Raw genomic sequence first — 26,978 nt, forward strand, 5'->3', positions numbered from 1 at the left:
ACAACTGGTAGGGGCAAGGGGGGAATTTGATAACGAGTAGGCACTTACCTATCCCTGTTCCCATGGTGAGTGACGCGACTGGCCTCGAAACCCCCATCGGAAGGAATTTTCCCTCAAGTTGTGATGACGTCACAACTTGGGGGAAAATGGCTGTCCCGACTGATGGACTGACCGCTCAGCCAATCAGTGACTGGAGCAGCGTCCTACCCCAATCACTGACAGATGAGGGGTCAGTCCATCAGCCGAGTCGTGACATGTGCAGCGCTGAGATTCTGGAGCTTGGCGGGGGTCCCGAGGCCGGTCCTGCCCCTCACCGCGGGCACGGGGAGAGATAAGTTCCTACTGGTTATTAAAGGGAACCTGTCACCCCCCCGTGCCGGGGTGACAGGCTCCCGACCCCCCGTTAGAGCTCCCTATACTCACCTAATCCCAGGTCCCGCTTCTGGAGGTGGTCGGGTGATGGAGATCTCAGCTGCTGCAGCCCGGTGCGCGCTGAGAGATGAGTCCAACACCCATAGAGAATGACAGGAGAGTCCAGCGCTCCGTCATTCTCTATGGGTGTTGGACTCATCTCTTAGCGCGCGCGCCGGGCTGCAGCGGCTGAGATCTCCGTCACCCGACCACCTCCAGAAACGGGACCCGGCGGGATTAGGTGAGTATAGGGGGCTCTAACGGGGGATCGGGAGCCTGTCACCCCGGCACGGGGGGTGACAGGTTCCCTTTAAATTCCCCCCTGCCCCTGCCGGCTGCCAGATTTTAAAAATGGCCGGACTTCTCCTTTGATATGATATACTCATAGGGGGAGATTTATCAAACATGGTGTAAAGTAGAATTGGCCCAGTTGCCCCTAGCAACCAATCAGATTCCACCTTTCATTCCTCACAGACTCTTTGGAAAATGAAAGGTGGAATCTGATTGGTTGCTAGGGGCAACTGAGCCAGTTTCACTTTACACCATGTTTGTTAAATCTTCCCCATAAATTGTAAAAAAAAAATTGTAAATAATTATATATATATATATATATATATATATGTATATATATACACACACCATATTAATTACTACTATGATCTACTAAGAATAATCATAGTACATCATAATACATGGCAGTTTGACCCCAAATAGGACTTGTCTGCACCCCGCAACAAATCTAACTATAACAACAATTCTAACCTTATGATATTCCAATCACAAGTCTTTTTAAATTCATATATCTACATACACAAACAAACAACGCATATATCACCCAGTACAATTATACGTTTAAAAAATAATAATTTTTGGTGCCAATTCTGTCCGTTTCACCTTTAAATCCTGTGACAGAAAGGAGCATTGAGGCTCGGTGCATTCATGAGGTTAATGGAGCCAGATTCTCACTGAGCGGTTTGTACTTGGGCCAAAACACCTCTGGGACAGAAAACATTCAGTGCCGGCTCATCCAACAGGAAAACTACTGCTTATCGGGAGCCGGGAGTGACAGAAAATCACTGCTGTTTTAGTCAGACAGGAACTTTGGACTCATTTTTGGAGTCATCTGTGTTTGTCATTAACTTGAGAACTGGAATTAAAGCCGAATAATTTTCAGGTCAGACTAACGCAACATAGCAACAACGGGTGACAGCTCCAGAATGTCCCATTCATATCATAGTAACAGCTAGTGCACCCCTGTATCACCTAACAGGAGAGGGGCTATCTGACAGTGTAAAGGTAGTAGTCACCCCAGGTGGGTGCACAGAACTATGCAACATCTATAGGATTCCCTCACCAGGGGTATTCCCATCTGGGACAATTATGGCATGACTTTAAGCGGGTACTCCAGAGAAAAATAAGTTTCAAGAGTTATGCTGCATTTACACGCAGGCCCGTATCTGCCATGAGGCAAAGTGAAGTCTTTGCCTCAGGCGGCAGATAACACAGCCCTTGAGGGGGGCGGCATCAGCGTCCTGTGTCCTTATCATTACAACTAGTTACGGCTCAGTGCCCAGCCGTGTTTCCTGTCAGTTGCCTCATGAGAAGCGCTGAGAAGGCTGGAAGCCTCATATTCACATCACATAAGACATAGATATAGTGTCTCCTGCTGTTAACCCTTTCAATAATGCAGAGTTATTATACTCTGCATCACTTACACACTGTAGAAAAGAAAAAGTTAACAGCAGCGGGGACGCTATATTATGTCTTCTCTGCACTGCCGACCTCCGAGCTGACCTCAGCATAGTGCAAGGGCAGGAGAAGAGGCATAAAAGTAATGTTCTGCTCTGCTGTTAACTCTTTCTGTATTGCAGAATGGAAGTGATGCACAGTAATACTCTACATTCTGCAGTACTGAAAGAGTTAACAGAGCAGCCCGTTTTATGGCTCTTCTCTGGCTCCTGATGTCAGAGGTCAGAGGTTATCTATAGTGGTGTCCCATACACACTGCGATGCTGCACTGTGCCTGTCCTGGATCTTCTCTCCCTGACTATTGCTCTGAGGTCCCTGCAGTTTAGACTGCTGTCAGGTCACAGGATAGGATACTCGGCTGAGGCATCAATCATGGTGAATGGGGGGACCTGGGAGTGCTGGAGTTCTTGTATGGGGAATGTCAGGGGCACTATGGGCATGGTGATATTACAGGGAATGTGGGGGGCACTATGCACATGGTAATATTACAGGGAATGTGAGGGGCACTATGGGCATGGTGATATTACAGGGAATGTGAGGGGCACTATGGGCATGGTGATATTACAGGGAATGTGAGGGGCACTATGGGCATGGTGATATTACAGGGAATGTGGGGGGCACTATGGGCATGGTGATATTACAGGGAATGTGAGGGGCACTATGGGCACATGGTGATATTACAGGGAATGTGAGGGGCACTATAGGCACATGGTAATATTACAGGGAATGTGGGGGGCACTATGGGCACATGGTGATATTACAGGGAATGTGAGGGGCACTATGGGCATGGTGATATTGCAGGGAACGTGAGGGGCACTATGGGCACATGGTGATATTACAGGGAATGTGAGGGGCACTATGGGCACATGGTGATATTACAGGGAATGTGAGGGGCACTATGGGCACATGGTGATATTGCAGGGAACGTGAGGGGCACTATGGGCACATGGTGATATTACAGGGAATGTGCGGGGCACTATGGGCATGGTGATATTACAGGGAATGTGAGGGGCACTATGGGCACATGGTAATATTACAGGGAATGTGAGGGGCACTATGGGCACATGGTAATATTACAGGGAATGTGAGGGGCACTATGGGCATGGTGATATTACAGGGAATGTGAGGGGCACTATGGGCACATGGTAATATTACAGGGAATGTGAGGGGCACTATGGGCACATGGTAATATTACAGGGAATGTGAGGGGCACTATGGGCATGGTGATATTACAGGGAATGTGAGGGGGCGGCGCTTTGTCAGTTCTCGCCTCAGGCAGCAAAAAAGCTAGAATCGGCCCTGTTTACACGGAACGGAAGAGGAGCACTGACTGGCTGAAGAGGAGCCGTTTGAAATTCCCGGCTCACCTCTTCAGCCAATCAATGCACTGAAGAGGGGAGCCGGGGATTTCGAAGACCTGCTATGCGGAGCAGGTAACGTATGCTCATGGCCGTGGCGGCGAGGGCGATCGGAGCAGCGGCGGGGGTGGCGATCGGAGCTGCGGATGAGCAGGGGGCCGGGCTGCGGGTGGGCTGGGCTGCGGGTGCGCGATCGCAAAACGATTTTTCAGTACAAAATATCGTACCGTCTAAATACCGTACCATTCTATGTCAGGAACTGTCCAGAGCAGTAGAAAATCCCCATAGAAAACCTCTCCTGCTCTGGACAGTTCCTGACATGGACAGAGGGGGCAGCAGAGAGCACTGTGTCCAACTGGAAAGAATACACCACTTCCTGCAGGACATACAGCAGCTGATAAGTACTGGAAGACTGGAGATTTTTGCCAGATGGTGTCTGCTGAGTAATATACTGTATATGGGTATATATAATATACTCTATGGATATAATACCAATGATATTACTGACACACGGTCAATGCTTTCCTTCTTGTAGTCACTTGTCTTCTCTTTCATTTGGCCCAGACTGTTCTGGCTATAGTCAGCATCTCTTAGCATCAATGGCAAATGGTTCCTATGCACAAAACAAAAACGCTGAGCACCAGCTCACTGACTGACATTTTGTGACATTATAAGATCCCTGTGTCCCGGTTTAGACTGGATCCGAGCACCGAGAAATTTCTCACCAGGATTTTCATTGAAACTGGTCTCAACCAGCTTGATTTGCTTGTTGCCCTGGAAAAGAAATTCACATCCACATAACAATGAACATCTTAGGTTGTCTAGCCAGTGCCACTATCTATGCATCCCTTAGGGTGTAGGCCTACAACTCATACAATAGTCATTTGGGTGGGGGGTATGTATTTATTCACTAGTCTTAAAGGGTTTGTCCAGCGAAAATCTTTTTCTTTCAAATCAACTGGATTCAAAAAGTTATATAGATTTGTAATTTACTTCTATTTAAAAATCTCAAGTCTTCCAGTACTTATGAGCTACTGTATGTCCTGTTGGAAATGTTTTCTATCCAGTCTGACACACTCTGCAGAGAGTCTGTGCTCTCTGCTGCCACCTCTGTCCATGTCAGGAACTGTCCAGAGCAGCAGCAAATACCAATAGAAAACCTCTCCTGCTCTGGACAGTTTCTGACATGGACAGAGGTGGCACCAGAGAGCACTGTGGCAGACTGAAAAGTAGGGATGGTCCGAACCGAGTTCGGTTCGGGTTCGTACGAACCTGAACCCTCGGTAATGATTCCCGCTGTCTGCCCGCTCCGTGCAGCGGGCGGATCCAGCGGGAGGACCGCCTGGAAAACTGGGATACAGCCATAGCCATAGGCTGTATCCCAGTGTTCCAGGCGGTCCTCCCGCTGTATCCGCCCGCTCCACGGAGCGGGCAGACAGCGGGAATCTGCTGCCGAGCGTTTGGGTTCATACAAACCCGAAACTCGGCAGGTTCGGACCATCCCTGCTGAAAAGAAAACAACATTTCCTGCAGGACATACAGCAGCTGATAAGTATGGGAAGTCTTGAGATTTTTAAGTAAATTACAAATCTATGTAACTTTCTGAAACCAGTTGATTTGGAAGAAAAAGATTTTTACTAGACAACCCCTTTACGTCTTGCCCCTTTCATCCACAACAGATTTGTTAAGATGCCCACATGGCAGCCTCTTAAAGGGCTAGTTCACAAAAATTTGATTTTCAAATTAACTGGTGCCGGAAAATGCCAGAGATTTGTAATTTACTTCTATTAAACAAATAAATCTCCAGTCTTCCAGTACTTATCAGCTGCTGTATGTCCTACAGGAAGTGGTGTATTCATTCCAGTCTGGAGAGTAGAAGAGGTTTTCTATGGGGATTTGCTCCTGCTCTGGACAGTTCCTGACATGGACAGAGGTGGCAACAGAGAGCACTGTGTCAGACTGGAGAGAACACACACTACTTCCTGTAGGACATACAGCAGCTGATAAGTACTGGAAGACTTGAGATTTATTTTATTAAAGTAAATTACAAATCTCTGGCACTTTTGGCACCAGTTCACTGAATTGGCAGTGAAAAAAAATTCACCTCTGGAACTGAACATTCAATTTAAACCTGCAGGCAGATGTAAATAGTAGTAAGTTTGCTGCAGGGGGGATCACACCCCCTAAACGCCATGCTGTGCCCCTCTGCCTGTCAGATTTGTACCTGGCACAGCTGTGATAAACTTCCCCCATAGTGTTAGCACAAAGTGAACAGTCAGTTGATGTATTGAAGGCTGTGAAGAATCTGCAAGCATGGGGATTGGGAAGACTTTAAAGGGGTTATCCAGCGCTACAAAAACATGGCTACTTTTCCCCCTACTGTTGTCTCCAGTTCAGGTGTGGTTTGCAATTAAGCCCCATTTACTTCAATGGAACTGGAGAGGATGGAAAACACAAGGGCGGACAGAGACTGCAGGGAGCATGAAGGAATGAGCAGGACAGATGTGGGCACATACATGCAGCACTCTCTGTCCGGGGAGAGAGGGGTTACAGCTATGGAGAGATTACCCCCACAGTCCTGTCCCCTGATGTAAGCCCCAGCCTGAAGTGGATCTGCTATGATTTGGAAGGTGAGGGAGACTTCCTGGGTCAGAGTACAGGCCTGTAGACCCCGCTATGTAGACTATGCCCCTCCTCCCCTCCCCCTCCCACCCAGTACAGGGAGCTCTTACACCAAAGCAATGCTCTTAAACCAAGTCACAATTTTGAAAAACTGTGAGCTCTTCTTGCAAAACGCTCTTAATCCAAGTTACTCTTAAACCGAGGTACCACTGTCCATATTTTTTATTTGCTTTGTTATAACATTTTATTGAAGCTAATTAAATGCTATTAAAACAAGATGAAAGTGATGTGACACATGGCGGCCCAGGTGTGTGGAGGTGAACATCTTCAAGCTGGAGCTCTGATGTGGAGCTTTTATCTAAAGTACAGATATACGTGGAGCCATCTCTTTATATAATGATAGAATTGCTTCCTTTCATATTGATAATAACTTGGAGAGCTGCAGCCAATCTGAAACATACTTCACTAGCAAAATGTTAACCTTTGTTCTGGTCTATTATTCTCAGATGTAGGGGAAATGTACTGCTGTTTTATATGCTGGCCTTAAAAAGTACTGACATCCGGGACATGGATATGCCATATATGTCTAATTTTCAAAAAAGTGGAGTAAGAACTGCAAAATTGAAAAAAAAGTCAGCAGTCATACAGGGCTTAAAGGGGTAGTCCACAAAAAATTTTTTTCTTTCAAATCAACTGGTGCCATGAAGTGCCAGAGATTTGTAATTCACTTCTATTAAAAAATCTTAAGTCTTCCAGTACTTATCAGCTGCTGTGTGTCCAGCAGGAAGTGGTGTTTTCTTTCCTGTCTGACAAAGTGTTCTCTGTTGCCTCCTCTGTCCATGTCAGGAACTGTCCAGAGCAGTAGCAAATCCCCATAGAAAACCTCTCCTGCTCTCCAGACTGGAAATAATACAACTTCCTGTTGGGCATACAGCAGCTGATAAGTACTGGACGGCTTGAGATTTTTTAATAGAAGTAAATTACAAATCTCTGGCACTTCATGGCAGCAGTTGATTTGAAAGAAATTTTTTTTGGGTGAACTACCCCTTTAAATTGTCACCATAGTCTCCCCTGTTGTTGTATGGCACTCCATCAGTTGTCTGCAGAGAAAGTAATCATTGACTGACAGGAAAGACTGGCATTTTGCTGATGGAAACACAACTATGTCATAAGAAATTCTTAAAACATTCAAACCCTTGTACAGCAAATTGTTGCAGATTATCTCACCTCGGCTTCCTGTTTCTACATTGTTTATTGTTGGAAGAATACTATAGATAACATATAATATATAATATACAATCTATATTGTGTAACATACCGAAAAAGAATCAGTTAAATAAATAAAACAATACACATACAGGATAGACAGCTGGCTACCAAAGCGACTCTGTAGCCTAAGGCCAGGGCTGGTTCTTTCCATATAATTAGAGAAATGTGTATGGCAGGTGTCCGAGAATAGCCCTTCATTACCACCAAAATTGTATACTCTTGTCCTGACTGAAACCTTAGCTGAACATTCAGTTCAGTCCCAGGACAAGTCTGAACTGGTTATTCCTCACTAAGCTTAAAGTAATGCAAAGTCTTACCCACAAATTCTTTGTTTAAAATCACAATTGATATTTTTGCTTTGTTATTTCATATGGGCTTGTTATCAGCTGCAGGATGGATACTGTATAAGTGACTGGACCGGGATTCTCTGTTAGGTCAGGCTTAAGGCCCTATTCCACGGGTCGTTTAGAGGAGCAATATCGTTCGTATTCGGCCGATATCGGCCGCTACGAACGATATTCGTCCCGTGGAATAGAGTGCAACGATCAGCCGACATCGTTCATGTCGGCTGATCGTTGCAGTCGCTTGTTTTTAAACATGTTGAAAAACAAGCGACTGATATAGCAGCGATCTGCTGCCGTCGCTCCGTTGAAGCATCGGCAGCAGGCGCTGCTATATCCTATGGGCTGCCCGGACGATCAGCGATCCCCCGGGCAGCCCCCCCAGCAGCTCCCCGCCACCCCCTCCCGCACTCACCCGCTTGCTGACGCCGCATTGAATAGCGGCGGCAGCGAGCGGGGAACGAGGAACAAACGAGCGCTAATAGCGCTCGTTTGCTCCTCCAAACGACTCGTGGAATAGGGGCATTATTTGGTTGCGATGATTTTCGTACTTTAGTTGGTAATTCCCAAGCCACCTTCGCATGTAACCATCAGATAATGGCATATTTGCCTAATAAACCCAATTACAAAGTTTCTTAAAATCGCCTGGACTAATGATTTCTGCAAAAAAAACAAACAAAAAAACCCACGACAGTGACACTTTAAGCACTTAACTGAACCTGTGCTGAGAGATACTTGTAAGTGCTGAATATAAGAGAGGTAGCTGTAGCAGTGCTTGTATAGCTGAGAGTTTAGAGTAGAGCAGTAGAGAGGAGAGGAGTTTGTCAAGTGAGTCCCAACCCAATTAGTATTGTGCTCTGCCAGTACTTGATAGAACAATACTTGAGACTTGAGAGATACTTGTACCCGTGTTTAGACTGTGTTGTCTAACCACCTTCTACCCTAAAGTGTTGAGGTACTCGTCCTACTAGGGTGATACAAGCCCCAGCTGTGGTTACCTGGGTGAAGCTAAGTGTCCTAGGGCAGTGTCACCTGCACTGTGAGATAGGTTACGTAGACCTTCTGGTTGCTTTGTTCTATCCAGGCTAGTTCTTTTGTGTTGGAGGATACTGCCCTTTTCTTTGTAGACTTGTTCTCGGCATGAGCTGGGTTAACCCCCAACTTGTCCTCCTTCTGTAATGTCTAGCACTGCATAGTAAGTATAGTATACAGACTGGAAGAACTGAGTGTCCCTGGTTGCTTCATACACGTGTGTCTCTACCTCACTTCACACTAGATCACACTCTGAACTGTCCCGTACAGGGGTCCTGGCAAAGCCAGGCCCTGGCTTAACTACAGCAGGGACATCCGCTTTGTGCGTCTTCCTCCTACGAGAAACCTTGTAAGACTGAAGCTACACTTCCTCCCACCAAGTGACTAATTCCTACAGGGAGGTGTAAGAGCCCCTGTGAGTGGTGGAAAGGAATGTGTGCAAAAAGAGAAGGAAAGTGATAGCTTAGAAAAAAAAGAGTATCTCTATTGGTTAGAAACACAGAAAACCTTAACCCATTATAAACTACAGTTGTGCAATACCTAGACATATACAACACTGACATCTAGTGGTGAAACCACAAAAGTACTTCATCTGGATACGAAACTTTTGCGAACGGTGTAAAAAAGACACACAAAAGAACCCCAGTGGTGTGACACTACACTTGCCTAGCCCTACTCCATATGAATAAATTGGAAATTGGAATATAGCGAAGAGCCATGGTGCCACATGGTTCTATTCCAGCATGTTATGTATAAATGTGAGTTACTAGAGCAAAGCCAAAATCTCATAAACTGCTGTGACGCTGTTCCTCTTGACTGTAAATAATTCGGAAAGATCTACACGGTCTACCCTTCCTTAACCAATGGTGTGAGGTTGAGCTCATTCACATGAATGAGCAGAATTTTCTTTGTTTTTACTCTCATGTTGGAAGCTGATGCGAGTTAGTAGAAGGCAGCCGAGTGAGAATGAGTGTGATTTTATATGGTTTTATGCTCTTTTTGTGCACATTCTTTTGGCTAATGTCATGATCAGGAATTAATGCGTTTAGTAATGCGACCAGCCAAGTCTGTAATATTGCTGACGAAATCCATTGCTGGCTCAAAAGACGCTTCCAGTCTTGGAAAGCAGCACAAACTTTATGTGATGTTTGACACGAAACAGACACTTTTATTGTATGTGTTTGCTTCTTTTTAACCATATCTACAAATACAGACAGTCCCTATAAAGAGGCGGTAGATTTTACACAGACAAGGCTTAAAGAGGTACTCCGGTGAAAAGATTTTTCTTTCAGAATGTTATATAGATTTGTAATTTACTTTTATTTAAAAATCTGAAGTCTTCCAGTACTTATCAGCTGCTGTATGTCCTGCGGGAAGTGGAATATTCTCTCCAGTCTGACACTGTGTTCTCTGCTGCCACCTCTGTCCTTGTCAGTAACTGTCCAGAGCAGTAGCAAATCCCCACAGAAAACCTCTCCTGCTCTGGACAGTCCCTGCCATGGACAGAGGTGGCAGCAGAGAGCACTGTGTCAGACTGGAAAGAGTACACCACTTCCTGCAGGGCATACAGCAGCTAATAAGTACTGGCAGACTGGAGATTTTTATATAGAAGTAAATAACAAATCTATATAACTTTCTCAAACCAGTTGATTTGAAAGAAAAAAGATTTTAGCTGGTGTATCCCTTTAGCTGGGTTCACACTATGTATATTTCAGGCTGTATTTGGTCCTCATGTCAGGTCCTCATAGCAACCAAAACCAGGAGTGGATTGAAAACCCAGAAAGGATCTGTTCACACAATGTTGAAATTGAGTGGATGGCCGCCATATAACGGTAAATAACTTCCATTATTTCAATATAACATCCGTTGTTTTAAAATAACAGCAAAAATTTGCCATTAAATGACGGCCATACACTCAATTACAACATTATGTGAACAGAGCCTTTCTGTGTTTTTAATCCACTCCTGGTTTTGGTTGCTATACAGCCTCAAACATACAGCCTCAAATATACGTAGTGTGAACCCAGCTTTAAGCTGGGTTCACACTATGTATATTTGAGGCTGTATTTGTGAGGCTGTATAGCAACCAAAACCAGGAGTGGATTGAAAACACAGAAAGGCTCTGTTTACATAATGTTGTAATTGAGTGGATGGCCGTCATTTAATGGCAAATATTTGCTGTTATTTTAAAACAACGGCTGTGGTATTGAAATAATGGCCGTTATTTACTGTTATATGGCGGCCATCCACTCAATTTCAACATTGTGTGAACAGATCCTTTCTGTGTTTTCAATCCACTCCTGGTTTTGGTTGCTATGAGGACCTGACATGAGGACCAAATACTGCCTGAAATATACATAGTGTGAACCCAGCCTATTAAAGTGTTCCTGTCAATAAAAAATGTTTTGATCAGTCTGGATATTAAGACTGTACCGATCAGGAGAACAAGCGGGGAGAATCTTAATTTGCATTTATTTATTACTACAGAGGAGCCTTGGATTACGAGCATAATTCGTTCTGGGACTGTGCTTGTAATCCAAATCATTCTTAAACCAAAGCAAAGTTTCCTATAAGAAATAATGGAAATGCAGATAATTGGTTCCACATCCCAAAAATAATGATTTTATATTCTGAATAACATGTAGAAAAGTTAAAACAAAAATGAGAAACAGCAGAATATGTGATATTATAAGTTACTGTACAGTACAGCAATCAGCATGTGGAGTATAATGTATAGTAACTGTATAACCCTGATAACACAGCAGCTGAATATGTGATATATAAGTTACTGTACAGTATAGCAGCATGTGGTGTATAATGTATAGTAACTGTATAACCCTGATAACACAGCAGCTGGATATGTGATATATAAGTTACTGTACAGTATAGCAGCATGTGGTGTATAATGTATAGTAACTGTATAACCCTGATAACACAGCAGCTGGATATGTGATATATAAGTTACTGTACAGTATAGCAATCAGCATGTGGTGTATAATGTATAGTAACTGCATAACCCTGATAACACAGCAGCTGGATATGTGATATATAAGTTACTGTACAGTATAGCAATCAGCATGTGGTGTATAATGTATAGTAACTGTATAACCCTGATAACACAGCAGCTGGATATGGGATATATAAGTTACTGTACAGTATAGCAATCAGCATGTGGTGTATAATGTATAGTAACTGTATAACCCTGATAACACAGCAGCTGGATATGTGATATATAAGTTACTGTACAGTATAGCAATCAGCATGTGTAGTATAATGTAAAGTAACTGTATAACCCTGATAACACTGCAGCTGGATATGTGATATATAAGTTACTGTACAGTATAGCAATCAGCATGTGGTGTATAATGTATAGTAACTGTATAACCCTGATAACACAGCAGCTGGATATGTGATATATAAGTTACTGTAGAGTATAGCAATCAACATGTGGAGTATAATGTATAGTAACTGTATAACCCTGATAACACTGCAGCTGGATATGTGATATATAGGTTACTGTACAGTATAGCAATCAGCATGTGGTGTATAATGTATAGTAACTGTATAACCCTGATAACACAGCAGCTGGATATGTGATATATAAGTTACTGTACAGTATAGCAGCATGTGGTGTATAATGTATAGTAACTGCATAACCCTGATAACACAGTAGCAGTTAGATAGAGGATGGAGCTGCAGATCCCCATAATGCAGTAGTGTAGTACAACAGGCTAGAATAGAGAAGCAGGGCTGCTGTCAGAGGTCTGTGTGGTCACGTGACAGTAATGGGGAAGGGGGGGGGGGGGTGTTCAGCATGGAACAATCAGGAAGTGAGAATCACTGGACTGTTCAGGAGGACAGTGACAGAAACTTCTCTATATGGCAGTGTGAATGGCTGAGTGTAAGTGCAGGCACATTCTAGTAGCAGTGTGTATAGCTGGGTGTAAGTGCAGGCTCGTTATAGCAGCAGTGTGTATAGCTGAGTGTAAGTGAAAGCACATTATAGCAGCAGTGTGTATAGCTGAGTGTAAGTGCAGACACATTATAGCAACAGTGTGTATAGCTGAGTGTGAGTGCAGGCACATTATAGCAGGAATGGAGAGGATGGTAAACACAAGGGCTGAAAGAGACTGTAGGGACCATGAAGGAATGAGCAGGGCAGATGTGGGCACATACATGCAGCACTCTCTGCTTGGGGGGAAATGGGTTACAGCTATGGAGAGATTACCCCACAGTCCTGTCCCCTAAAGCAAGCCCCAGCCTGAAGTGGATCTGCTAAGGTGAAACTTCCTTAGTCAAAGTACTGTACTGTAGACCACCCTGTGCAGACCATGCCCCTCCCCCACTCCTCCTTCCCACGCAGTACAGGGAGCTCTTACACCAAAGCAATGTTCTTAAACCAAGTTACAATTTTGAAAAAATTCTGATGTCTTCTTGCAAAGCGCTCTCCATCCAAGTTACTCTTAAACCAAGGTACCACTGTATATTACTTCACAAGGTAACATATATTTTGTACGGTGTATTACTTCCTTTGCTTTCTCTGCAGATTTTGTGTCGGACTGGTCTCTGTTACATGAAGCCTCAATACATGGAAGACAAGTTACTTTACACAAGTTAATTAACCAGGTAATAAAATCATCATGTGATCAGTATAGGACCAGCTACTGGAAATCTCATCCGTGGGGAGAACAATGGGCCTCTTCTGGTTTTAAAATCACAGAAAACCAAATATAATGGGTAGAGATGAGCAAATTTACAGTAACAATGAGGCAAATCACTTAGTTAGCTCAGCTGTTGGCTCATCAGCCGGCTGCCTCCTCCCCGGGTGCCAGGAAAGCTGCATCCAGTCCTGGGAAACTGGAAGAAGTTTCCCAGGACTGGATCCAGCTTTTTCATATAAGGCAATCTCAAGTCCTTGGTGCATAACACCTAATGGTGATACCCCTGGGGTTAGGGCATGCCAGAGAGGGACAGGTTCCTGTGTGGGACCACCCTTGTTATGGCGAGATTTCCCTCCACAATATCCATGTCAGTGTTGGATGTGATTGGACATTAGCTGGTATTTGGTTGTATTGGATCGGAGTTACTGATTCACTGCTTCCGGTTTTATCGGACTCGGCACCCCATAGTCCATGGTGAGTGTCTGGTATTGCAGCTCAGCTACATGGACACATTGAGGACACAGAAATCCCATTTGAGTTAGGTTATCTTTTGTTTAAACACACTGCACATGTATAACAGGAAGGAGCTTCCACAGAGGTCATGTCTGCTTTATATAGTAACAAATCTGGCTAGGGGGCCCAGTAAAACATGGTCTGTCTTCATGATAGCCCCATCCCCTGGACTGCGGCTCACATCAGCACCACCATATCCCATATCTGGACTCCTTCTCACCGCACTAACCACATACACATACTTACCTGGCCCTGACAGGGGGATTGCTCCAGGCAAGGTAAGTAAGGATCCAGGGGGGCTTCCGTACAGTTTTTTGCTATGGGGCCCCATGAATCCTAAGTATGCCCCTATTTGCAATAATACTTACCCTTACATCTGGAATTTTCAAAGCACATGGAACTCATAGACCTCCATATTGATTCAAAAAAACCTTTGCACCATGCCCATACTCTTTTTTTTTTTTTTACATGGTTCAAAGGTTTACTTTGAACCAGCAATCTTAGTACCAGTAGATGTTGTAGAGCCAGATTAGGTATTAGGTAACACTTTCTATTCTTTTCTGTCTTCTTTTCTCCAAAGGGATACAGTGTAAATCTGATCACAGCAGACAATGTGACTCCACTTCATGAAGCCTGCCTTGGGGGTCATCCTGGCTGTGCCACAATTCTGCTGAAACATGGAGCTAAGGTATACAGTAACTCTACACAATGTAGTATGTTCTGACAGTAAAGTACCTGACCATAGCTGGTCCTTTAATAGCTGTCAGACAAATAACAGCTGATGACCCATACCCATTAGCATGGCTGAACATTCATGTGAGAGAGAAAGGGTAAGCTACTGCCACACTCACCTGACAATGCCTTATGTCTAGTGGCATAGCTACCGTGATGGCAGACCACGCAGCTGCTATGGGGCCTTGACAGAAAGCGTGGTTTGCCATTGTGGTACACTACTGCAATATATCACTATTGACCGCACATCTCCTTGTGTAAACAGTGAATGTGCTGCCGACAGCAATATATTTAAATGGCCGCAAGAACAATACTTCGTGCAGCCTGGCAGCGCTTTTATATCAACCGGTGCCAGAAAGTGCCAGAGTGTTGTAATTTACTTCTATTTAAAAATCTTGTCTTCCAGCACTTATCAGCTGCTGTATGTCCCGCAGGAAGTGGTGTATTCTTTCCAGTCTGACACAGTGCTCTCTGCCGCCACCTCTGTCCATGTCAGGAACTATCCAGAGCAGTAGCAAATCCTTGTAAAAGGGATGCTGATAAGAATTCATTTTTTGGCTGTTAGATTCTAGCTCAAAAGAAAAATGTTAATTTTTTTTTTTAGCTACCTAGTGTATTTTAAGGTTTGCAGCAGCTTCATTTCTGGTAATTCTGCCTCTTTAAGAGACTTTTGCTGTAAATGTGACTACAAACCCATTAGTTCCAGTTCTAAGAGATCTTTACCGGGGTTAATTAAACCGCTGCTTAATTTATTGCGATCTGTGCTTGTTTCTCTTTCAGGTCAATATCCCGGACATTGACTGGAAGACGCCAATATTTAACGCCTGTGTCAGCGGCAATGTGTCTTGTGTGAATTTGCTTTTACAGCACGGGGCCAGTCCTCATGCAGCATGTGATATGGCATCACCAATTCATGAGGCGTGTAAGAGAGGTAAAAACATACATATAGTGATCTACAGACCTAGAGAAAAATGAGCTGCTGCACCTCACACGCATGCCTTGCATTAGTGCCTCACCACGAAGTCCGGCGAATATTTTTAAAATAGACGCATTGTTAGTAAATCAGCCCCATGGTGTATTTGACATGGACACTGTCACTGTCATACATCAAACGTTTCCTCTGGCTCGGACCCTGACCAATTACCATAATGAGTTGGGAGAAGTGCGCGTTACGCCAAAGTAGGGAGTGGGGAGAGAAGCGCTTGGATGTGCTGTGCTTTACCCGCTCAGGTCTGAACAAAACTTTTAACATTTCTGTACAGCGTGCCGCCAAAAGTTTTCTATAGTGACAAGTACACTTTAAGTTGCCTGTGTTCGGAGTCATAATTCCTGAAATTTCCCAGCAGCTGTCTCTTCTATCTGTTGGGGGCGGCAGAGTGATAAGAAGGTCTATGTATTCCCAGCTGTGTAGCTGGGATCAAGCCTAATCTTTGTTATTGTGACCTTGATGGTGCTTCACCTCCTCCCTTACAAGAGCTTCTGACCTTGACATTGTGTAAGTTTCACAGGTTGTTACATTGTAGGGAGAACCTGCAACTCTTATCAAGTTATTACTCATTCCTCTAACTATTATATTTTTGTATTATCATAGTCAGAGACACAGTATATGGCGATGTTCACACAACCGGACAGTTGCCAAAAAGACATCCGTCTTTTAGTAAATAACGGTGGCAAATAATGTTGATAAACATTATTTGTGGCCGTTATTATCCAATAAAGGCTGTTATTATAAATACAATGGCTGTAAACGGACAATTTAGCCTAAAAAGACGTTGTGGGAGTATAGTCTAAGGATATGTCCATACAACGTATTTTTTATGACAAGAACGGCATGTCAATTATTGTCAGCCGTTATGCATTGAAATCAATGACATTTTTCAGTGCAACAACTGCGTTTTGTTTGTACATTGTGTGAACATAGCCTTAAGGCCCTATTCCACGGAACGATTATCGTTCATAAACTCGCTCCAACGACCGCTCGTTGACGATCACTAAACGATTTTTTTTTTAGCGAACGATAACACATAACGTGAACGATATATGTAGTGTAACGATTATTTTGCGGTCGTTACATGGTCATTTAAAACGTTCGCCGGGGTGATCATGACCATACGACACACCTACTTTTTTTAAACCTTTTTACGAACGACTGAAAGATTTCTAATTTTACGAACCGAGTAGCGAATTATCTTTCAAAGACCAACAACTTTTTTTCGACATGCTGAAAAACAATTTTGAACGACAGTATAACGATTTTGCCTTTGTCGTTCGCTCGTTTACACCAATTCCACGAAGCGATTATCGTTAACAAGCGGTCGTTGGAGCGAGTTTATGAACGATAATCGTTCCGTGGAATAGGGCCTTTACACCAAAAAAAACAGAGGAAGTAAATTGCTGATAAAACTGCTATTGTTAACAAGTTGGAGCTGGAGTAGTCTGAAGCTATGTTCACTCAACTTCAAAAAAAGAGACAGCTCAGGAATGTGTAACAAAATTATAAACTTTATACTTACCTCTCCACACTCCCCTGTGTCCTTTTTCTGTAGGAGTAGCCAGCCTGGACTAGGAGTTAAAAGGTGAAAGGCGGAGAGGGTTTTAAGGGCTAAGTGGGGCTTGAGGGTCCTATTCCACGGGCCGACCAGGGCCCGATCAACAATGTAAACGAGCGCCAATCTGCTAGATCGGCACTCGTTTACTGGGCCTATTCCATGGCCCAATAATCTTTTAGTGAGGGCTGCAGGGACATTGTTACCCATGTCTTTGCAGCCTTTGTTTGAACATCATACTTTACTTATCCAGGCTGCAGGTCTTCTGTGCTCCCTCTACCGGTCCCTCACCGTGCGGCGGTCCCGGACAGTGATTGGCTGAGCGGCCTGTCAGCTCAGATAGGCCGCTCTGAAGCTGCTGCTGCGTGCAGGACCGGGAGAAGGAGAGCAGAAGACCTGCAGCCTGAATAGGTAAAGTATGATGTTTTGGCGACTGATGATTTTAGGTTTGAACCTAAATAAACAATCAGCCGATGACACAATCATCGACTGATCGTTCTCTCTATTCCACGGAGCGATAATCCGCTAAATCGAGCCGATTCTGCCGATTATCGCTCCGTGGAATAGGCCCCTGAGTGTAGCCAGGGAGCTTTGTTCTTTGTTACAATAGAGCAGGTGCTAGGAGCAGGTATATAAAGGTACATGGTAAGGTGTATAATTAAGCGGCCAGCTAGAGTGGTCAGCGAATTGAATTTTGCAATATGTTGTGGTAATTCTCATTGGATACACCCGTAATAGATTGTCATCGATAGACACCTCAGGGTTCCCATCAATCCATTACATTATCATGAAAAAATACGGACAAGGAGAGAAAGGAGCTGCTGCACCTCACGCCTATGGCTGACACTAATGCCTCTCGACTACATTTAAACACTAACGCCAGGATATTGGTATATAATTTGATCAAACCATATTGCCCCATGTACTACGTGCGGGTCCCCTGGTTCACATGAGTCCCTACACTAACTTCCCACTGTGTCAGTCAGCAACCGCTAACCCCGCAAAGTGAGCACAACCAGGGAAGGGAGGCCATAGAATGGCCCTGCAACCCCACTGTCACATGACCAATCCCCAAGGGCCCCCCCCAAAACCGAGCAGGCACCGCCGGTGGAGAAAGCTTCCACTAAGCAACACAAGTGTGAACATGTTTTGATCAAATTATATACCAACATCCTGGCGTTTTTAAATATAGCCGAGAGGCATTAGTGTCCGCTATAGGTGTGAGGTGCAGCGCTCCTTTCTCTCCTTGTTCGTATTTTACATTTCTCTCTTTTCTGAATGTTAGCACTCCTCCTGCTAAGACCCACGTGACCCCAATCAGCAGGAGGCACCAGTGCACACATGACTATTACCTCCTATTTTTCCCATTCTACCAGCAGGAGCAATGATGAGTGATTAGATCATGTTCCCACTTGTGTCGCTTGGTGACCTCTTTCTCTGCCGGTGGTGCCTGCTGGGTTTTGGGGGGGCCCTTGGGGATTGGTCCTGCGACATTGGGGTTGCAGGGCCATTCTATGGCCTCCCTTCCCTGTTTGTGCACGCTTTGCAGGGTTAGCAGTCGCTGACTAACACAGTGTTGAGTTAGCGTAGGGACTCATGTGGGCAAGGGGACCTGCACGTGGTACATGGGGCAATATGGTTTGATATACCAACATCCTGGCGTTGGTTTTTAAATGTAGCCGAGAGGCAAAAGTGTCAGTCATAGGTGTGAGGAGCAGCAGCTCCTTTCTCTCCTTGTCCGTAATTATCATGAAAAAAATTATCTTTGGTCATTTAAAGGGGTTACCCAGCGCTACAAAAATATGGCCACTTACTTCCAAAGACAGCCCCACTCTTGTCTCCAGTTTGGGTGTAGGTTTTGCTGCTCAGTTCCATTAAAGTGAATGGAGCTTAATTGCAAACTGCACCTGAACTGGAGACAAGAGTCGTGTTGTCTCTGAAAGAAAGTGGCCATGTTTTTGTAACACTGGATAACCCCTTTAAATATTCTGACAAACGCTTTTCAGTTCCCCAAAACCTGCAGCTGAACTATTCGATCCCAACAGTGTGAAAAAGTAAAAACCAATGTGAAAAGTTTTATAATCATACAGTATACTATCATTGTCACTCTTATTAGAGTAATACTATTTTTGTGTTATTTTTTTTTTTATTTTAGGCCATACAGAGTGTGTAGAGTCTCTTTCAAATGCTGGAGTCAGTATAGAGCAATACATAAAACACTTAGGTTCTCCGCTGTATGTGGCTTGTGAAAATGGAAAGGTGGAGACAGCAAAAAGACTACTTGAACTGGGTAAGGATGATTTTTGCTTCTACACATCCCACCAGACCTCATGGAGATACTTTAAAGGCCCTATTACATGGGGTGATTATCTGCCCAGTCAGGCTGATTCGGGTGTGTAAAAGGAGGTGCACGGTCGTCCGCCAATTAAAGTATATACTAAATAATAGACATATATACTTACCTACGCTCCCCGGTGTCCTCCTGCCTCTTCCTAGCTGATCGGAGCTGCTGTTGAAGCTTCTACACCAGTCTCTGAAGTGATAGGCTGCTCAGCCAATCACTGGCTCTGGTGCTATCCCGTCTTGGTCAGTGATTGGCTGAGCTACTGGTCACTTCAGAAATAGATGTAGAAGCTTCAGCGGTGGCTCCGGTCAGCTGGGAAGAGGCAAGGGGACACTGGGGAGCCAGGGCAGGTAAGTATGTATGTTTATTATTTACTATATAAAGCAAGGGCTGCAATCTGTGTAATAGACACTGTAAGCAAGCGCTGATCTGCTTCATCCTTAACTCTTGTCCATTTTTCCAGATTCCAATAGATCAACTTCAAGAACTGAGTAGTCATTTGCTGCTTACATGTTTCACCATTGTAATAGGATAATCAATGTTGTCAACTTCCGGAAGATTGATTTATTTTTATGAATAATACTCGGCTCCCCTATTGTCTGTTCTAATGTATAACAGTATTAGAAAGGACATTGCTCTTGGGGAAGCAGCCTGCAAAGTGACACCAACAGTGTCCCAAATTATTCTATTCTAATTTATTCTAATATTACTTGCATTAGAATAGACATTAGGGGCACTCATTATCACTAACACTGCATGCAGCAGCGCTAGCAATATGTGCCGGAACCAGGGCTTCAGCAGCCCTGCAGTTCCTAACTCAGCCGTGTTACCCTTTACTGCTGTCATTCAATTTATAAATGTAGGAAAGAATCTCACACACAGCAAAATTAATGAAAACAAAAACAAAAAACTGTTCAATACATTGATACATTATCTAAAACAATCTAAAAGAATGTATGTATTTTGCATTATCGACCTAAAGGGGTTATCTGATGAGGAAAAACTAATATATATATATATATATATATATATATATATATATATATATAGTTGCAAGTGTATAGAAAACAATAAAGAAGCTATGCTTACCCCTCCACGTCCCCTGGGTTTCCACCTATGGGTCTTGGCCACTGGCTGGCAGAGCGGGCTGTCACCCGAAGACAGAGCGCGGAGAGTTAGGCATAACTTCTTTAGGGTATATCCACACAAAGGAATTCTCACTGAGAACTCCCTGTGGATTCCGCCGCTCGTGCCCACGCGTTTCCGCTTCACTGCTCACCGATCCCGTAGACTCCATTCTATGATCAGACAGATTCCGCCTTCCGCCCAAAGAATGAACTGGTTGAAACGTTGGAATCTGCCTGACCATAGAATGGAGTCTATGGGATGGGCAGACAGTGAAGCGTGTGTGGGCACGAGCGGCGGAACCCACAGGGAGTTCCTTAGCATGGATATACCCTTATTGTTTTCTATATACTTTCACCCATATATATAATGTTTTCCCTAGCCCGATAATCCCTTCAATATTTACATTTAACAAATGTATTTGACTCCTAGGGGCAAGCGCAAACATCGGGAAAGACTTGGACTCCCCTTTACACTGTGCTGCAAGAAGCAGTAATGCAGAACTGGCAAACCTTCTCCTTGACTATGGAGGAAACCCACAGTCCAAGAATGTAGACGGAAAACGGCCATCAGAAATCATCCCACCGCACAGCGTTCTGCATCAGATCTTAAAAAAAAGTGAAGGTAGAAATGACTCGGTGACAAACAGTTCATAGTGCTGTATTAGCTCTATGAGGTCAGATGGCTGCAACACAATTTTTATCGTTGCTTAGTTTAATTACAATCTGAGAAGAGATTTCTTGTGTGTTTTATACATGCTTTAAGGCTCCAGCAAAACGTGTAGTTCCTTCTCAGGCTTCATTAACAGTTACGCTTTTCAACTCTTTTCCTGATATTGTGCCTGATAAAATAAGAACAATGGGCACATATCCTGTACTGTTCTTTTTCCACACCCATAATGCCGTCATCTTGGCCTCTTTAGGACCAGGAGTAGTTGTCCTTTAACATAAATCAGTCTCGAGTACCTTGAAGATCGGTAATTTTTTTTTTGTACTGCAATTGTAGGCTTGTACTTTGCTACGTTCAACAGCTTGGAGGACTTAAAGGGGTATTCTGATCTCAACTTAAAGCAACTCTGTACCCACAATCTGACCCCCCAAACCACTTGTACATTCGGATAGCTGCTTTTAATCCAAGATCTGTCCTGGGGTCCGTTCAGCAGGTGATGCATTTATTGTCCTAAAAAAATACTTTTAAACTTGCAGCCCTGTGTCACACGGGAGTATCTGTGCCCTATTTTTGCCCCACCCCTCCGTCCCTTCTTCCCACCCTCTTTATCATTAAGAATGCCACTGGAACATTTTCTCCATGCTGAACATTGCACACGTGTCTTAACGATCCAGCCCATGTGCCGTGCTGATACAGCTGATGAATAGGAGACAATCTGCCTGGAGCATTCCTAATGATGAGGAGGGCGGGGAGGAGGGACGGAGAGGTTGTGCCAGCCTAATGCATATACAATCTAGGCCACGCCCATAGGGCATGGGGCTGCCAGTTTAAAAGTTATTTTTTATGACAATAACTGCATCACCTGCCGAATGGACCCCAGGACAGATCTTGGATTAAAAGCAGCTATCCGAAGGGACAAGTGGTTTGGGGGGGGGGGCAGATTGTGGGTACAGAGTTGCTTTAAATAGTTAAACTTACAGGGCTTGTCAAGTTAAAAAAAATTTCAAATGTATTCACTTAGCAAATGTGTCCCCTTCTCCTGTTTCTTCTGTACACTCATCATAGAGATGAGTGTGGGGAGGGGATAGAGGGGACTAAGCAGCTGTAACTTTATGGCTGTACACTTTTGTCTATAATTGGGCAGAGCAATTCAGAAGTGCTCTGCCTGATCATCAGGGAAATGTCTACCTGTGGGTCCCCTCATATACAGGAAATAGGGGAACGTCTCCAGCACTCATTAGTAACATTAAAAAAAACAAAAAACAGTTTGTGACTCCTTAAAAACACACAAAAGATAATAAAATTAGCAATAGCTACAAATCCTGGGAACAAGAAAATCAAACTTGTGCTGGACTTATTGGGGCTGATTTACTAACATGTTTACGTCATCAATTTTTTTTATTAGTTTTTCCCTGTCAGTTTCTTGTCATGCACAAAAATCACCAGATTTACTTAGATTTTACTAAAATGGCAGCCGTTTTTCATGATGGCAGCATTGTGCAAATAATGTGTGTTATTTAAAAAATACGGGATGTTACTTGTGCCGTTGTTATGAAAGACGGACACCATTTTTACATGACCCTAGCCAGACGCATTAAAGGGGTACTCCAGCGAAAAATCAAATCAAATCAAATCAACTGGTGTCAGAACGTTATATAGATTTGTAATTTACTTCTACTCAAAAATCTCCAGTCTTCCAATACTTATCAGCTGCTGTATGTCCTGCTGGAAGTGGTGTTTTTTAGAGATGAGTGAACCGGGTTCGGGTTCGAGTCCATCCACCCGAATGATCGGCATTTGATTAGCTGGGGCTGCTGGAGTTGGATAAAGCTCTAAGGTTGTCTGGAAAACATGGATACAGCCAATTACTATATCCATGTTTTCCACATAGCCTTAGGGCTTTATCCAACTTCAGCAGCCCCTGCTAATCAAATGCCGAAAGTTCGTGTTCGGATCTACTCGAGCATGCTCCAGGTTCGCTCATCTTTAGTGGGGGGTTTTTCAATCTGAGTGCTCTCTGCTGCCACCTCTGTCCAAGTCAGGCACTGTCCAGAGCAGTAGCAAATCCCTGTAGAAAACCTCTCCTGCTCTCCAGACTGGAAAGAATACATCACTTCCCGCAGTGCATACAGCAGCTGATAAGTACTGGAAGACTGAATATTTTAAAACAGAACTAATTCACAAATCTCTGGCACTTTCTTGCACCAAATTATTTAAAGTCTGAGTGTCCCCTTAAGGGGTTATTCACATTTTTGACTTGTGCAGGCCCTGCGGCTACGCCACTCAAAAATAGGAGCAACATTTATTATCCATTTCTCTTATAGATATATAACTATGCTAGGTTTATATATATATATATATATATATATATATATATATATGTATGTGATTAGTGATCAATATGGAGCTATGGACTATGGACCCCCCAATGGTATAGTGATTCTAGCAATGTGCTTCTTTCTGATATACCGCTGTGGTTGGACACGACTGTGCAGACCAGATGTCCTTGCTTCTTATTGCTGTGACCCTGTACGTTTGCCCTGCTAACATTTATGGAATTCTTTTCCCAGGGCCGGTGACTTTGAAGCAGATTTGCCGCCTCTGTATTAGGAAGTGCTTTGGACTAAAACAGCATCATAAAACGTCTCAGCTTCTGCTACCAGATACTTTAAAACAATACCTACTGCACAGATAAATAGCGAGTGCATGTATCATATTCTTGGAATTGTATATGAATTATAATGAAATGTCCTGATATGACTTGAACACTTTCTGTAGACCTACAGTATTGGTAATATATACTATGGAAACCTCATGGTGGGATTGTCATGTGATTTTATTGTCGATTTTTTTTTTTTTTTGTAAAGATATTTTATTGACGGCATTGTCAAAAACAAGAAACATACATATAATATTGAATATTATCTGACAAAAAGATGTCGCACGCAGACGACTACAGGAGTATGTTTATTATACTATAGTATAAGAATGCCTATTTTCTTTTTTCTCATATCTATGCACACACATACATCTACACATATATACACACACACACACGCACTGTGTGTACATACATATACATACATACACACATACACACATATACATATATACATATATTTAGTAACAAAGTATTTTCAAGAAAAACAAAAACAACAAAAAACAAAAATTTCACCTCGAACATAACGTAAATGTCAGTAATATACTAATACTATCAATATGGTATACTAAAGTTTCTTATGAGATAAAAAAAAGAGATTAAGAAGTTTGAAGTGCTCCCAGGGTTCCTTTTTGTGCGGCCATGCAATACCATGAGGTGGCTTTAAATTGATTCATTATTTGTTCTCTCTCTTCGGTGGTAAAATCATGGAGTAAAAAAAGTTTCCATTTAGACATAAATGACTTTGTTGACTTTTCTTTAGAACGTATTATATCTAAGAGTTCCCAATGAAATATTTCTTTCAATGCAGAGATAACATCAGAAATAGAAGGTACGGTGTCTGGTATCCAATGTTTTAACAAACATTTTAGGGAAACTAATAGTGTTAAGTGAATTCCTTTGGAAGAGATCATTGTATTCGAAGAGAGATCAGAATCCTTTGTAATAAAATGGAAAAGATAGTTAATAGGATGAAAAGGTATTGCATGTCCCCAAGTGGAGGAAAGATAGAGCCGTACACAGTCCCAGAATTCTTGGACACGTGAGCATGACCATGCACAATGAAACAAATCCGCCCTTGGGGTTGCACACTTCGGGCAATCAGTTAAATAATTAGTGGATACATTTGGGGAAAGGAAGTTAAAAGCATATACTGTATGGCTTTGTGAATAAAAGGAAAATGTACCTCTCGTAGTACCACATTTGGAGTAGCAGAGTGTACTAACTGGGATCCTCTTAAAATTTTTGGTGTTAAATCTAAAGACTGGATTGTTGAGGACCATTTGTGTTGAAATATTTGTTGGGCTAAGTTTTTTTGAGTATATGATCTAAGTTCTCTGTAAGTATGTGACAAAGAATTATGAATTGCAGGCAGGGCCGCCATCAGGAATTTCGGGGCCCCATACAACCAAAGTGTCTGGGCCCCCCACATTAATAAAAAAAAAAAATAGTGTGTTCGCCCCACGCCTTGCTGGGAGGTATAATTTGGTTCCGATCAATTCTAGAGAACTGGCTCATATTCCCCATTTTCCCCAGTGGCTTAAAATGTAACCTCTGTTATACAGTTATAAAATTGTAGAAACTAAATGTGAACAAGGTGCAATGTAAATGTCACCATACAGACACTTACTTGTATAGCTGCCTCTTGTGCTCTGTATGCAGTGCGTTATACTCACCCTTGCAACGTACAATTTATAGCGTGTCTACAAGCCCAGCGGGGCTCATTATGATGGAGACTAAAACTTATACAAGAGTGGGGTAGGGGTTCCCCTGTATTCAGAATGCTGTTGAGCACTAGGCAATGCCCCGTTTGGGGTTATTGAATTTCGAGGGTCTGGGGGGCTGTTTGATTTGTATATGTTCACCAATATCCCCCCCCCCCCCCGGTATGCTCACTAACATATGTATGTAGGTATGTAGGATCCCCTGCTGTGCCCCCTGTATGTAGGATTCCCTGCTGTGCCCCCATGAGCTAATAATGCCCCCAGAGGTGCCCCCATGAACTAATAAAGCCCCCAGAGGTACCCCCATGAGCTAATAATGCCCGCAGAGGTGGCCCCCATGAACTAATAATGCCCCCAGAGGTACCCCCATGCACTAATAATGCCCCCAGAGATGCCCCCATGAGTTAATAATGCCCCCAGAGGTGCCCCCATGAACTAATAATGCCCCCAGAGGTGCCCCCATATACTAATAATGCCCCCAGAGGTGCCCCATGAGCTAATAATGCCCCCAGAGGTGCCCCCATATACTAATAATGCCCCCAGAGGTGCCCCCATGAGCTAATAATGCCCCCAGAGGTGCCCCCATATACTAATAATGCCCCCAGAGGTGCCCCCATGAGCTAATAATGCCCCCAGAGGTGCCCCCATGAGCTAATAATGCCCCCAGAGGTTCCCCCATGAGCTAATAATGCCCCCAGAGGTGCCCACATGAGCTAATAATGCCCCCAGAGGTGCCCCCATACACTAATAATGCCCCCAGAGGTGCCCCCATATACTAATAATGCCCCCAGAGGTGCCCCCCATGAGCTAATAATGCCCCCAGAGGTGCCCTCATATACTAATAATGCCCCCAGAGGTGCCCCTAAAAAAACAAACATCCTACTCACCTAATCCGCGCTGTGGCTGCGGGCAGCAGCTCTTACTCCTCCTCTTCGGGCTCCATCTTGCGAGCCGCAGGGACGGGACTTCCGGCAGGCGTGATGACGTTACATCATCACGCCTGCCGGAGAGGTCACGTCCCGGCCTCCCATAGGCTGCTGGTATGAAGTGCCGGCAGCCTATGGGAGGGAATACAGGAGGAGGACGCTGACAGGTTATGCTCCTGTATTCTGATCGCTTTAATGTTCCGCCCGCTCAATGTGCGGGCGGAACATCAAAGCGATCTGTGCATCCCGAGAAGCTGCGCGGCCCCAGCTTCTCGGGATGCTCCAAGAGACAAGTGG

The 26,978-nt window shown here is 43.8% G+C and overlaps 1 protein-coding gene across 3 annotated transcripts in view; it reads left to right on the forward strand.

The window, feature by feature from the left end:
- ASB9 (ankyrin repeat and SOCS box containing 9) overlaps positions 1 to 24,187 on the forward strand; it is a 33,022-nt gene extending 8,835 nt beyond the window's left edge. For all 3 annotated transcript variants that reach the window (XM_069944378.1, XM_069944377.1, XM_069944379.1), the window contains 6 exons: positions 13,329 to 13,408; positions 14,537 to 14,644; positions 15,469 to 15,619; positions 19,390 to 19,524; positions 21,136 to 21,327; positions 23,943 to 24,187. In XM_069944378.1, coding sequence (XP_069800479.1) covers positions 13,329 to 13,408; positions 14,537 to 14,644; positions 15,469 to 15,619; positions 19,390 to 19,524; positions 21,136 to 21,327; positions 23,943 to 24,067 — 791 coding nt within the window. In that variant the 3' untranslated portion in view covers positions 24,068 to 24,187. The remainder of the gene's footprint in view (positions 1 to 13,328; positions 13,409 to 14,536; positions 14,645 to 15,468; positions 15,620 to 19,389; positions 19,525 to 21,135; positions 21,328 to 23,942) is intronic.
- The last annotated feature ends 2,791 nt before the right edge of the window (positions 24,188 to 26,978 follow it).

Source organism: Dendropsophus ebraccatus, chromosome 11, assembly GCF_027789765.1.
Source record: "Dendropsophus ebraccatus isolate aDenEbr1 chromosome 11, aDenEbr1.pat, whole genome shotgun sequence".
NCBI classification, from domain to species: domain Eukaryota; kingdom Metazoa; phylum Chordata; class Amphibia; order Anura; family Hylidae; genus Dendropsophus; species Dendropsophus ebraccatus.